Here is an 11,180-nt window from a genome sequence, read left to right on the forward strand (position 1 = left end):
CATTCTTCATGTTACTTTATAAATACTAAAATGAATTCAAAAGGAGGATTTAAAGTAACTTTTTTTTCTTATTTGTGCTGAAAAATCATGGATTAGCACAATTGGTGGCAATGGTCAGCATTTTCACCTTGGGAGAGCCAAAGAGTAAGAAAGGAGGGAAAAGGATTCTGAGGTTTTTTCCTTTTGCTATTAATTTGTGTTTTCCTTAATGCTTCATTTACATAAATTGATCCATGCTGTGTATGCAGATTATGCCAGAAGCTTGAAGCTCCTGGGCTTTAAGGAGGGAGCTGCTCTCTTTGCCTCAAAAGCAGGAGAAAGTGGGAAGGAGCTTCTGGCTGAGCTCAAAGAGTCGAAGGAAGAGGTGACACAGGAGTGAGAATTCCATATTTGTGAGGTTTTCTGGCAGACTGGGATCCCATTGGGTGAAGATACATTTTTCTCTTGAATCACTGTAATAGCTGATCTGTGTGATTTGAGCAAATACTGTTAAATGTGTTCCAAGTCAGGATTAAGAACTGTGGTGTTGCTTTTTTGTTAAATTTGTCTGCACTTTCACAAGAGGGGAAAGAAGCTTGTGATAAAGTTATACAATAATATTTCCACTTTTTCAACTATAGCAGGAATCAAATTTAAAAATGTGTTGAAAGGCTTCCATACCTGTATAAAAGTCTGGTCCATTTACTTCTAAAAATCAAATCTTAATAGGACTTCAATACTGTTGTATTTATATGTAAAAATGATAGAGTCTGTACTGTAAAAATATAAATATATTTAAAAATAAATAGAGATCACAAAACACACAGTTCTTTCCTGAAACATCATGTTTTTTTCAGTCCAATTTCTTGTTTAAAATTGGTTTTATTTTAAATCAATTCACTATATTGTCATTTCCATAACTGCCTGGGATGGAATCCTTAGCAGGTTCACTTACAAATGTTGCTCTCCTAACATTCCAGAAATCCATGAAACATCACTTTTTTCAGTTAAGGGATTGTTATATTCCATTTTATTTTCAAGTGTGCCCTCCCTGCACACCCTGGGGACTGAATTCTGCCTGTCCAAGGATGGGAGAAGCTTTTACCTCCAGAGCAGCAAGGTCAGGACACTGCTGGTGCTGTCCCCAGTCACTGTGTTGGCACTGAATGTCTGATTAACAAAAGGTGAAAAAAGCATTGTGCAAAATCAAAACAATGGCTTTCCAGGAGATACTTCTGCTAATGAATCTTATGGTCCACATACACAAGGATGCCACCAAAAACCTCTTTCCTGATTTTTTGCCAGTATTTTGATAGTTCAGTACTTGTTTGTGTTCTTTCTAATGCCAGATGTCTCTTTTCTGTGTATTACTGATGAGAAATTTCACAGCTGAGGAGTGGCTGCTGATGCTACACTGCCCTTGTGAACTAAAGACTGTGGCATTTAGGCTAAAAACCTAAATTCTTCTTTTTCCCAGCTTTCCCAGGAACTACTGAAGTTGAGTTTGTTGTTGTGAGAAGAATCCTATAGAAGCCTCTCATTTAAATGTAATTTTGTGTTGTCTACTTACAGTAACAGTGCATTGGATTCTCCTTTTGTTCAAGGATTTGTGGATATGTACTGAGAACTCCCATCAGCTTTGAGACGTTTCCACTCCAGAAAACTTTTGGTTCAAATCTTAAATAACATTTCTGATAAAATTGGAAAGGGTAGACTGTTGTTTTGAATACAAACTGGAAAAGAGAGTTTCATCATTCTAAGCAGAAAAGTAGGAGTTGTAATGCAGTGTGTTGTATTTGTTCTTGCCACATCTTACATAAATAACCACAAAATACCTTTTGTTCAGTGTGTTGTGAACTGTGCTTATGTTGTTGCTTTAGCTTGGGAAATGAGTATACAAGGAAATTTGCCTTAAGTATTAGGTGAGCAACAGAATTAATCAAATCAACTGTAATTAGCAGTGGCCTGAATTCTGGCTCACACTGGCTACTACAGCTCTGCTCAATCCCTGCTCTTGCTTTTGCAGCAGCCTTATGGACAAAGCTCCCAGAGAGTTGTGAGCACACCCAGACTTGTTCTTTGACTGGTCATGAAGCTGTTTGTCAGTGGTCTCTGAAATAAATCTACTTCAGTATACACTTGGATTTATAACTCTGATTTTTTTTTTCATACATATTGCAAATGCCTTTTAATACTGAATGTTTCTATAAATTTTTAAGTGTGCAGGTTGCAGGATACTTTGTGGCATTCCCAACTGGAACCTTCCTGAGGAAAACAGAGTGTAATAGTGATTGAAAAGTTTATTTAGATAATATTACAGTCTCATTACAATAATAAAAATATTTTTAAAATCTCTGTGTGTCTTGATTTAATACAAACCCATCATCTGTTGCCCTGGAATTGAGTGCTGCTTGTGCAACTATTGTCATTTTGCCTCCTGGACAGGAACAATGCCCAGGGCTGGGTTTAATAGAGGAAGTGATTACCCTTTGTACATCTGAGTCACATTTTCCATATTAGTTCTAATGAAACATTGTGTTTGGGCAGTATTAATTCCCAGGCTTTAGCAGCAAAATTTGTATGGGTTAAATTAGAGCAGGACACGGTCTGCACATCCTGAGTTTTGAAAAGCACAGAAATAAGTGATGAAATAAATCCCCTCCCTTTCTGTTCTCACAATCTAGAAAGTGAACTGAATGAATTTTTAAAATAAATATGATTTTAACTCCTTTAAACCCCTTTGAGAATTCCTTCCTCAAAGCACTGTGAATACTGCAAGTAGCCCAGAGGTTTATAATCTCTATTTTCTTGGGTCTGCATTTTGAAACTTCTGTCAGCAGTGAAGCCATAACTCTGGAACCTGTGTTTGGCCATCCTTGGCAATGAGGAAATGGTAAAAGTGTGTTTGCAGGTCAATATACAGAGATTCTTCATGTATTTGTCTTTGAGCACCAGCCTTGTTTTAATTAACTGGGATGTTTAATTAGCAGAGCAGAGTATTTGTTACCTGTTTAAAGATTCCTTTGCAAAAGGCCAGGAAACCTTTGGAAATAAGGAAGTTTTTGGGTATTTAGGTTGTCTAGATGAAGAACTTCTAGTTGGAGAAAATCTTGCAGCACAACTAATGTTGGTTACTCCTCTCATTGTTTTATATGAATAATTTTGGCCTTCCACGATCAACAACAACAAAAAAAAAAAGGATGAGATTGAGTCTGCAGGGATGCATAAATTGTCTTCAGTTCAGTGAAGAATCTGAAACCTGTCCATCTCTGGAGCTCAGTCAGTCCCTTGGGCAGTTTCTCTCCATGTCTGTGCTCACATTGCACTGGTGGTTGAACAACCTGGGGGAAGCTTACAGTGAATATTGTCATGGGACTCTTGGCACAGCGGAATTTTAAAAATGGGCTTATTTCTTTTCAGTTCCTGATGTGATTCTTTTAAAAAATCCAAATTATTTGAGTTTTATGATAATTGATTTACTTATTCTGTCAGTGAAAAGTCTAGAAAATGGTCTTTCAGCTTGGCTGGAGTAAAGGCAGGCCCTAATTAGAGTTATAATTGGATTACTGTGTGTTTCACAACAAAATTAAAAGTATTGACCAACAGTGTCTCAAATTGCCCAACTTGGGTCAGTTTCTGAAGTGCTTCTCAAAAAATTCAGTTCAGTAGTGTGTGGGTTTGTTTATATACACACATATACATAGAATTGATTGAGGGGGAATAATTAGGGAAAATGACAACACTGAATTCTTGATTGCAGTGAACAAATGATGAGTGCTATATGGCAAGTTATTTGCTTTCATTAAAATGCAATCTGCCAGTTTGGACACACTGCAGCCAGAGAGAGGCATTTATTATACATCAAGAAACCTGCCCCAGAATGTTGATGTTGAGTGTCTGAGCAAATAATCTGAGACATCATTTTTGGTGCAGCTGACTGGAGACAGAAAATGAGGAATATCACAGATTTTTCAATGGGGGAAGTTTTGGGTTGGATGATCACTTGCTGCCCAAAATTGTATTCAACTAAAACTTTAATTGCTGGGGAAAAGGAGAATAATAAAAGCTTACAAAAGAGTAGATTGTGGGGTTTTTTTTAATAATTACTTATTTCTCAGAATAATTCATCACAAGTTTGATATTTATGTGAACCATTCATTAATGAGTTCAGGGTAAAAAAACCCTGAAACTTATACATAGATCCAAGCAATGGCATAGAATTATTTAATGAGACTGATACTGACCCTCTGTTATTTTTGAATTGGAAATTCTGATAGCAAATTGTTCAGTTACTACTTAAACACTGAAGATAAGGAAGGGGGAAGATAAGGATGGGGAAAGAGTGTTTAAAAGGCTTCTGCAGGAATGGGAGAGTGGCAAAACAAAACCAGGAGGTGGATGCTGCTGAGGTGCTTGTAGATACTCAAGGCAAAAGCATTTTGTTTAAAGGACAGCTTTAATAGAGGAGAGATTCAGCACAGCTGTGTTCTCACCTCTCCAAAGGTTGGAGCACTGAAAGACTGAATTGCAAAGTCAATATCTATGTGTTCATTCCCCAAGCTGGTTCAATCTCTCCAGCTTCACACCCCTTGCACGAGTCAGTGCCGTGTTGTCACTGCTTTGTGTGGCTGGGACCTCACAGGCAAAGTGCATTTTGTCCACTCCTGTCGATTCCAGGGGAAAAGAAACACCTTAAAAACATGAAATTAATTTTTTTAGAAGCAGACTGATGGATTTGGACTCTGTGGAAGGACATTCCAAACTTCCTTGGCAGTTCTGAATCCTGCCTTCCCTAAGGATGGGCAGAGCTTGGTAGAACATGCAACCAAAATTTGCTGTCCAGGTGCAAAGTGCTTTCCTCCCTGTTTTGCTCCTTTAATCAAAAGACAACACCCACCTCTTAAAACATGTTTCTGATGAGTGTTTATGATGTGTAGTGAAGTAAGTCCTCCTACCAAAGTGCATCCTCACAACTTATCTGACAATTCAAGTGATTTCTGACACATTTTAAGAGTAAGAATTGGGCTGGAGTTGCATAAATACAGCCTGTTCTAAAGAACTGGGTATCAGAAGGATCCCAACCTCCTGCCAGAGAACTCTGCCCTGTCCTCTGTTCTCCTGCCTTTTAATGGGTTTAGTGTGGAATGACCAATTAAAAGGGGAAATACTGGAAAGGGTAAAATTTAACATCCAGGTGAAAGTCGTAGGCACACTTTGAGGGATTACAGCTGGCACCTCACCCATCTGATTCATCCAATAAAAACAAAACATGCAGATGTAGCTGAAATAGAGCATCTAGATTTTAGTTGTTATGGTTTGTGGGGTTTTTTTATGAATTCTAGAATTTCTTTGGTTTTTTTTTGTTTTGAGATTTAAAAGCTTTCTGGCGTGATTGTAACAATTTGGAAGAAAAGGAAAAGTGTGGATCACCACAGGAGGGAAGCAGCACATTTAAAATGCAGTCACAGAAGGTAAGTTTATTTCAGTCTTGAAAAATCTTACAGAAGCAATTGCAATTAGGTGATACTGTTTATTTCCATGCTATTCATTGAAATTGTTGGTCCTTTTTCCATAGGTTAAACTTCCCCCTCCACTTCCTGTTTTCCTTCCCTGCAAATGCAGCATCAAAAGGAGAATTATGGATGATGGGGAGGGAGCAGCTCACGAGCAGATGCTGCAGGGAAAGCAAAGTTAAATACTTCTCCAGTGTGACTTTCTTGGCCCAGCTTAAAGGTTTTCTTTCTGGAAATCAGATCCCCAGGTTGAAAATACTTTTTTTTTTTTTTTTTTTTTTTTTTTTTTTTTTTTTTTTCCCTCCCTGTGTCATTGTCATGGCTACTTCATTTAGCCAAGAGTGGCTGCAGGTCAGGAAGGTTCCCCCTGGCAAACTGTGTTTCAGTGGCTGCTTTTCAGAGGTTTATTGAGTGGTAGTGTTGTACATCAGGCAAAACAGAGGCCAACAGGTGGTTTTAAAAAAATGCAGTGTTCTTGCTTTTCACCCTGGTGTAGAGGAGATAATGGAGTTATATTAGACTTGCCTGGCTTTTATTTCACCTGCTGTAACAATAAAAAGCTACAGGCAACAAATTTCAGTTGCAAAAAAAGGTCATCTTTCTGCTTTTTTGTTGGGTTTTTTTGTTTTTTTGGTTTTTTTTTTTTTTTTTTTTTTGGTGTGTGTGTGGTCATTTTTTCAAACTGGTTTCATATTTATGGCCTTACTGCATAAATTTTTTTTCTCCTTTTGGAATCCAACCACAGGCTCATGAATAATGGTGTAATTTGGTGACCTTTTGGAAATATTTTCTCCAGCATTGTTTGTGAACTTTTATACACATATTTCTTTTTACCTTTTTGATTTCTGTCTCTAGTAATGCTTTATGTAAGAGGCAAGTTCATCTGGTGTTTTATGTAACCTGCAGGACCAACTAATTCAGAAAGTTTTGAGCTTTTCCAGAGCTCTGTGTCTCTTGTCTGGATTTTCTGTAATTTTTTTGAGTTGCTTCAGCTCCAGAATTTGCTTGTGCTAGGAAAAGCCAGCAAGGTTGCTGCTGCAGATGTCATTTTTTCAAAACCAGCTTTTGGTCTTCTTGGCTCCTAAATGAACTTTTTCCTTGGTGGTTTGGTAAGCAACCACTTTTCTTTTGAAGAAAAAAATTGCCTTGGGAGCATAAGGACATTTATTAAAGCAATGGACCTCGTGTTTGAAAGGCAGCTGAGGACCTCAACAACAAATCCCAAAACAAAAAAAATGCCAACAACAAAAAGAAAATAAAACCACCAAAAAACAAACCACACCCAAAAACACCCTGCCCCAGAAAAACCAAAACACCAAATGAAAACCAACCAAAAAAACCACCACAAGCCCCTCCCTCCCCTCAAATATCTGAGTATTTTCTTTCCTGCCATGTTCTATTTCAATAACTTCTTGCATCTGGAATTTTGGCTGGTACCTACAGTAATGGCAATGCTGGGTCTCAGTCTCTGGTTGGTTGTGCACATTCCCTCCCTAGAACAGCTGATTGATGTGCAGCACTTGTTGGCTTGTTTGGAGTGCTTGTTTGCTTGTTTCTTACTTGCTGACAGCACAAAAGTTTCATTTCCACAGTCTGAAGATTGATTTTCAAATTGTCAGCATTGATTTTTTTGCTTTTTCTGTGTTGTAAAATTAAATAGGAGCTGGCACATGCAAAATGCTGTACAAACCAGCCCATGCTTCCTCCATTTGGGGAAAGAAGGCAGGCATAGCCATTTTTCCAAACTGGGAAAAAAACAAATGGAGCATTTTCTTTCTCCCTTCTCTCTAGAAAAATAGTTCTTAAATCCTTATCAAGCCAAGCAGCCTTTTCTTTCTGACTGATTTTTCCAGTCCTACTCTGTGGTTTACCTCAGCATCTGCTTTCTTTTTCCATTGCAAAGTTAAGCCTGGCTTTGATTAAAAGGCAGCTGAAAGGCAGATTAATGCAAGGAAAAGCAGCCTGGCTAATATGGACAGAGCAGGGAGGGAATTTGTCAGAGATCACCTGGATGTGATGTTTTCTGGTAGCAGCTTTTTCTCCCAGTAGGACCAAGCCAGTGTGCAGGGAGTTTATTCTTATTTTATGCCACAACCATCTCATCAAAAAGCCAAGGCACATTCTTTGAACTGAACTGAAATCATCTGTTTATCCTTTCTGACTGCTTTGCAGGCAAATTCCTCCGCCACAAGATTATTTGCAAAGCACATTTTTCTCTTTCCCATTCCTCCACATTTTCATGTTTGATGAACTTTTGAAATGTTTGTGTTTCTGTGAAACTCCAGCACTTTGTGATAAAATCTTAAATAAATTCAGGGACATAAATCCCAGAGTGGATGAGGGAGCTGGGAAGGGGCTCAGCCTGGAGAAAAGGGGGATCAAGGGGAGCCTGTGGTTCTGCACAACTCCCTGACAGGAGGGGACAGATTTGGGATCTGCTTCAGGGAACAGGGATTGGAGGAGAGGGAACGGCCCCAGGTTACACCAGGGGGCATTCAGGTCAGATATTAGGAAATATTTCTTCACTAAAAGAGTGGTTAAGCTCCTCAGTGAAGTGATGGAATCACCATCCCTGAAAGTGCTCAAAAAACACTGGATGTGGCACCTGGGGACAATCCGGATTAGTGGGTGATATTAAAAGCTGGATTTGTTAATCTTAGATGTATTTTCTAACTTTATTGTATAATTTTTAATGTATTACCATTGTTCCTATTATTTTTATTATAATTATTGTTATTACTATTAGCATTGTTGTAATTATCATTATTTTGCCCCTGGCTGTGCTCAACACGCTGTCATGAGCACTTTCCCTTTTCAGCTTTGATTTTCCCTGCTCCTAGTCAAGTTAGTTTAAACACTTTACCATAGCAGCTTTAATATGGAGTTATTTCACAAATGCTGGGAGTCTCCAGCTGCTGCAGGAGAGGGCAGCAGAGATCAGAGAATGGAGAGGGCTGGGAGCAGCTTCTGCACGGTGAAATCTCCTCTGCCAAAGGGGCCGGGCTCTTCTCCCCTGTTTGCAGCCCTGAAGGACCTGCAGCTCCCAGCACCAGCAGGAATGATCTCAGATATGGATTGTAGCCTCAGCTATAAATAGCTACAGGACAGGAAAGAAGGGCATGGAGAGTGACCAGTTTTCTTATAAAAGCTCAGCTTGTTATTAAACACGAGCTCACACCTCACTTGGAATCTGTTCTGATTTGGCCAAAAGGAAATGCTTGACAATGCATTAATAAGTGGGATTTAAAGTTTTATTTTGCATCCAATGCTAGAAAGGTGGGGCCTGCTTCAGAACTTGGTTGTGGTCAAGTCTGGTTCAGTTTATTTCTGTGCTGAGGGATTGCCTCTTAATTACTGAGGATTTATGTGACTCCTAAAGTACAAAATCACACCTGATGAGAAAAAAGGGAAAGATACCCAAATTGTTTTGTTTCGAATTTTCATTTGTTATAGAAATATTTAACCCTACAACTGCTAAAAACATTTAAGAACACATCAACAAAATGAGTAGCTGATTACACCCCTTTGCCATATGGAATGTTCAGGAAAAACATGCCAAAGCCATTTTTTATCTGAACTTCTATAGGAATAACTAATCAGCAGGAAAGAACCATGAGCATGGACTGGAGCATTTTCCCAGGACAGCCCTTGGCACAAGGCAGGACTGATGGACACACTTTTGGGGGGCTAGGAGCAATACTCCTGGGGAGGAAAAGACACTTTGGAATCTTTGCAAGAGAGTTTACCTGTCAGTCTAAAGCTGCTTAGGCAGTGCAGAGGGTGAGGTGACTGCAGCTATCAGCCAGCCCTGTCTCTGTTAAAAGCAGGTGACATTTCCCAGGAGCACAAACCAAACCCAGAGATTATGGAGCAGGGACTGAGCACTGCTGTGCTCCAGGAGTGGCTGTCATCCTTTGGGGAAGTGCCAAAAGGAGCAGGGCTGGAGCACACGACAGTGACAACCTTAATTTTGTGCATCTCAGAAAGGTCTGTAATTGGGAAGAGCAGAGGAGCCCCAGCAGGAGATTTTTAGATTGCAGCTCTTCATGCACCATGAGTAAGAACTGTGTGATTTCAGTTTTAACCACTTTGTATTCCTGACATTTGTCCCAAATGCTTTTTAAGGTCCAGTTCGTTGCTAATAAATTTTTTTTTTTTTTACCCACTAGTTTCTTATTTATAGGAGAAACTGAATTTCTGCTGGCAAACCTCCCCCATCCTTTTCCTCTTTCAGTCTCTTCCAGATGAAAACATGTTTTCACAGAGGAATGACTTAACACTGAAAGGCTCAGCTCCCTCCAAAATCTTCCCTCTTCTCACATCTCTGTAGGATTTCATCCTTGCCAGCTCCTCTCTCAAGTTCCAAGCTGCTGACGTGGGTAACTTTTGAAGACAGCTCTCTTGTCAGTGTCAGAGGGTTTTATAGCAGTAATTATCTCAGAATGAATACTTCGTTGGGATTAAAGGTTTCAATTAATGTCCTTTGGGGTTTTATTTTGTTTCGTTGGGTTTTTTCTTAAAGTTTCTGTGTGCAAATCATAGGCTGCTGTTTAATTTCACCTCCCAAACTTTTAATTATTTAGAGTTTTGCCCTTTTTCCTTTGACTAGCACGTTACAGGTTCCCTGTGGGAGTCCAGCTCAGGATTCAGTAATAAAACCAAGTGAAGAGTTAATTGCTTGGGCTCTGTCCCATCCTATTGTCTGCCCTCTGACTTAACAGCTAAAATCCTTAAAATGACATAGCTGGTGAGAACAGTGGCATTCACAGGAGGTGAATAATCTCCAAGAGAGCTTTTCAAATTCACTGTGAGGCATCTTCAGGATGTAACTGAGCAGGGCTTTTCTGAAGCCAATTGTGCAGCATCTGAGCATCTGCCCAAAGGTTCCTCATGTACCACGCCTTCCCTAAACCCATTCAAGTTATTCAAAGAGAATCAAATGACAGTGGATGTAAAAAAATTAGAAAGAAAAATTCAGCAAAGTGAAGTCATATTTGTTTTGAAAGTTTGTAGAGAAGGGTTTGGATTCTTTTCTGCAACGTTGGCAGGCTCTGATTCAGCTCTGGCAGTAATTATTCAGAGGAAAGATGGATCCTGTATGGGAGAGAAAGAGAGAAAATACACATAATTCCCAGGGAGTCTTGTCAGTCAGTGCAATTATACTGATTTCTGACATCTCTGGACAGTGGGAGAGGATAAAAATGAAGTTCATATTTTAAATACATGAATTCCTGAGGTGGAGAAGCCAGCCTGTCTCCCAAGGTGCCACAAGGTCCCATGTCTGCCCCTCTGGCTCTGGTCAGACACCTCCCCAGATTTAGAGTCATTTAAAATCACAGCCCTGCTAAAAACCTGTGTGCTGCCTGTCCAGATGGAGCTGCCTGGTGTCAGCCTGCAGCCATCCTTCCTGGGGTTTGTGCTGGCCAAAACTGGCTGGGAGCAGCCCTGGCCCCTGGGCAGGGGGATCCCAGCAGGATCCAGCACTGCCAGGGCACCCAGATCCCAAATTTCTGCTCTGGTGTGGGCACAGGGGATGTGCCCCTGCCCTTTTTCCCCCTGCTCACACATTTAATCACTGCCCCCTGTGCTGGTCCTGATCCTCCCAGTGCTGTCTGCCTCAAAAAACACAAAAAATTCACCAAAACTGTGTGGCATGCAAGCAGCAGAATGATTTTCTGGTAAAACCTT

The 11,180-nt window shown here is 39.9% G+C and overlaps 1 protein-coding gene across 4 annotated transcripts in view; it reads left to right on the forward strand.

Annotated features, from left to right (window-relative positions):
- WDR11 (WD repeat domain 11) overlaps positions 1-2,334 on the forward strand; it is a 34,294-nt gene extending 31,960 nt beyond the window's left edge. For all 4 annotated transcript variants that reach the window (XM_056495060.1, XM_056495061.1, XM_056495062.1 and 1 more), the window contains exon 29: positions 222-2,334. In XM_056495060.1, the coding sequence (XP_056351035.1) occupies positions 222-379 (158 nt within the window). In that variant the 3' untranslated portion in view covers positions 380-2,334. The remainder of the gene's footprint in view (positions 1-221) is intronic.
- Positions 2,335-11,180: the final 8,846 nt, after the last annotated feature.

This window comes from Oenanthe melanoleuca, chromosome 6, assembly GCF_029582105.1.
Source record: "Oenanthe melanoleuca isolate GR-GAL-2019-014 chromosome 6, OMel1.0, whole genome shotgun sequence".
NCBI lineage: Eukaryota > Metazoa > Chordata > Aves > Passeriformes > Muscicapidae > Oenanthe > Oenanthe melanoleuca.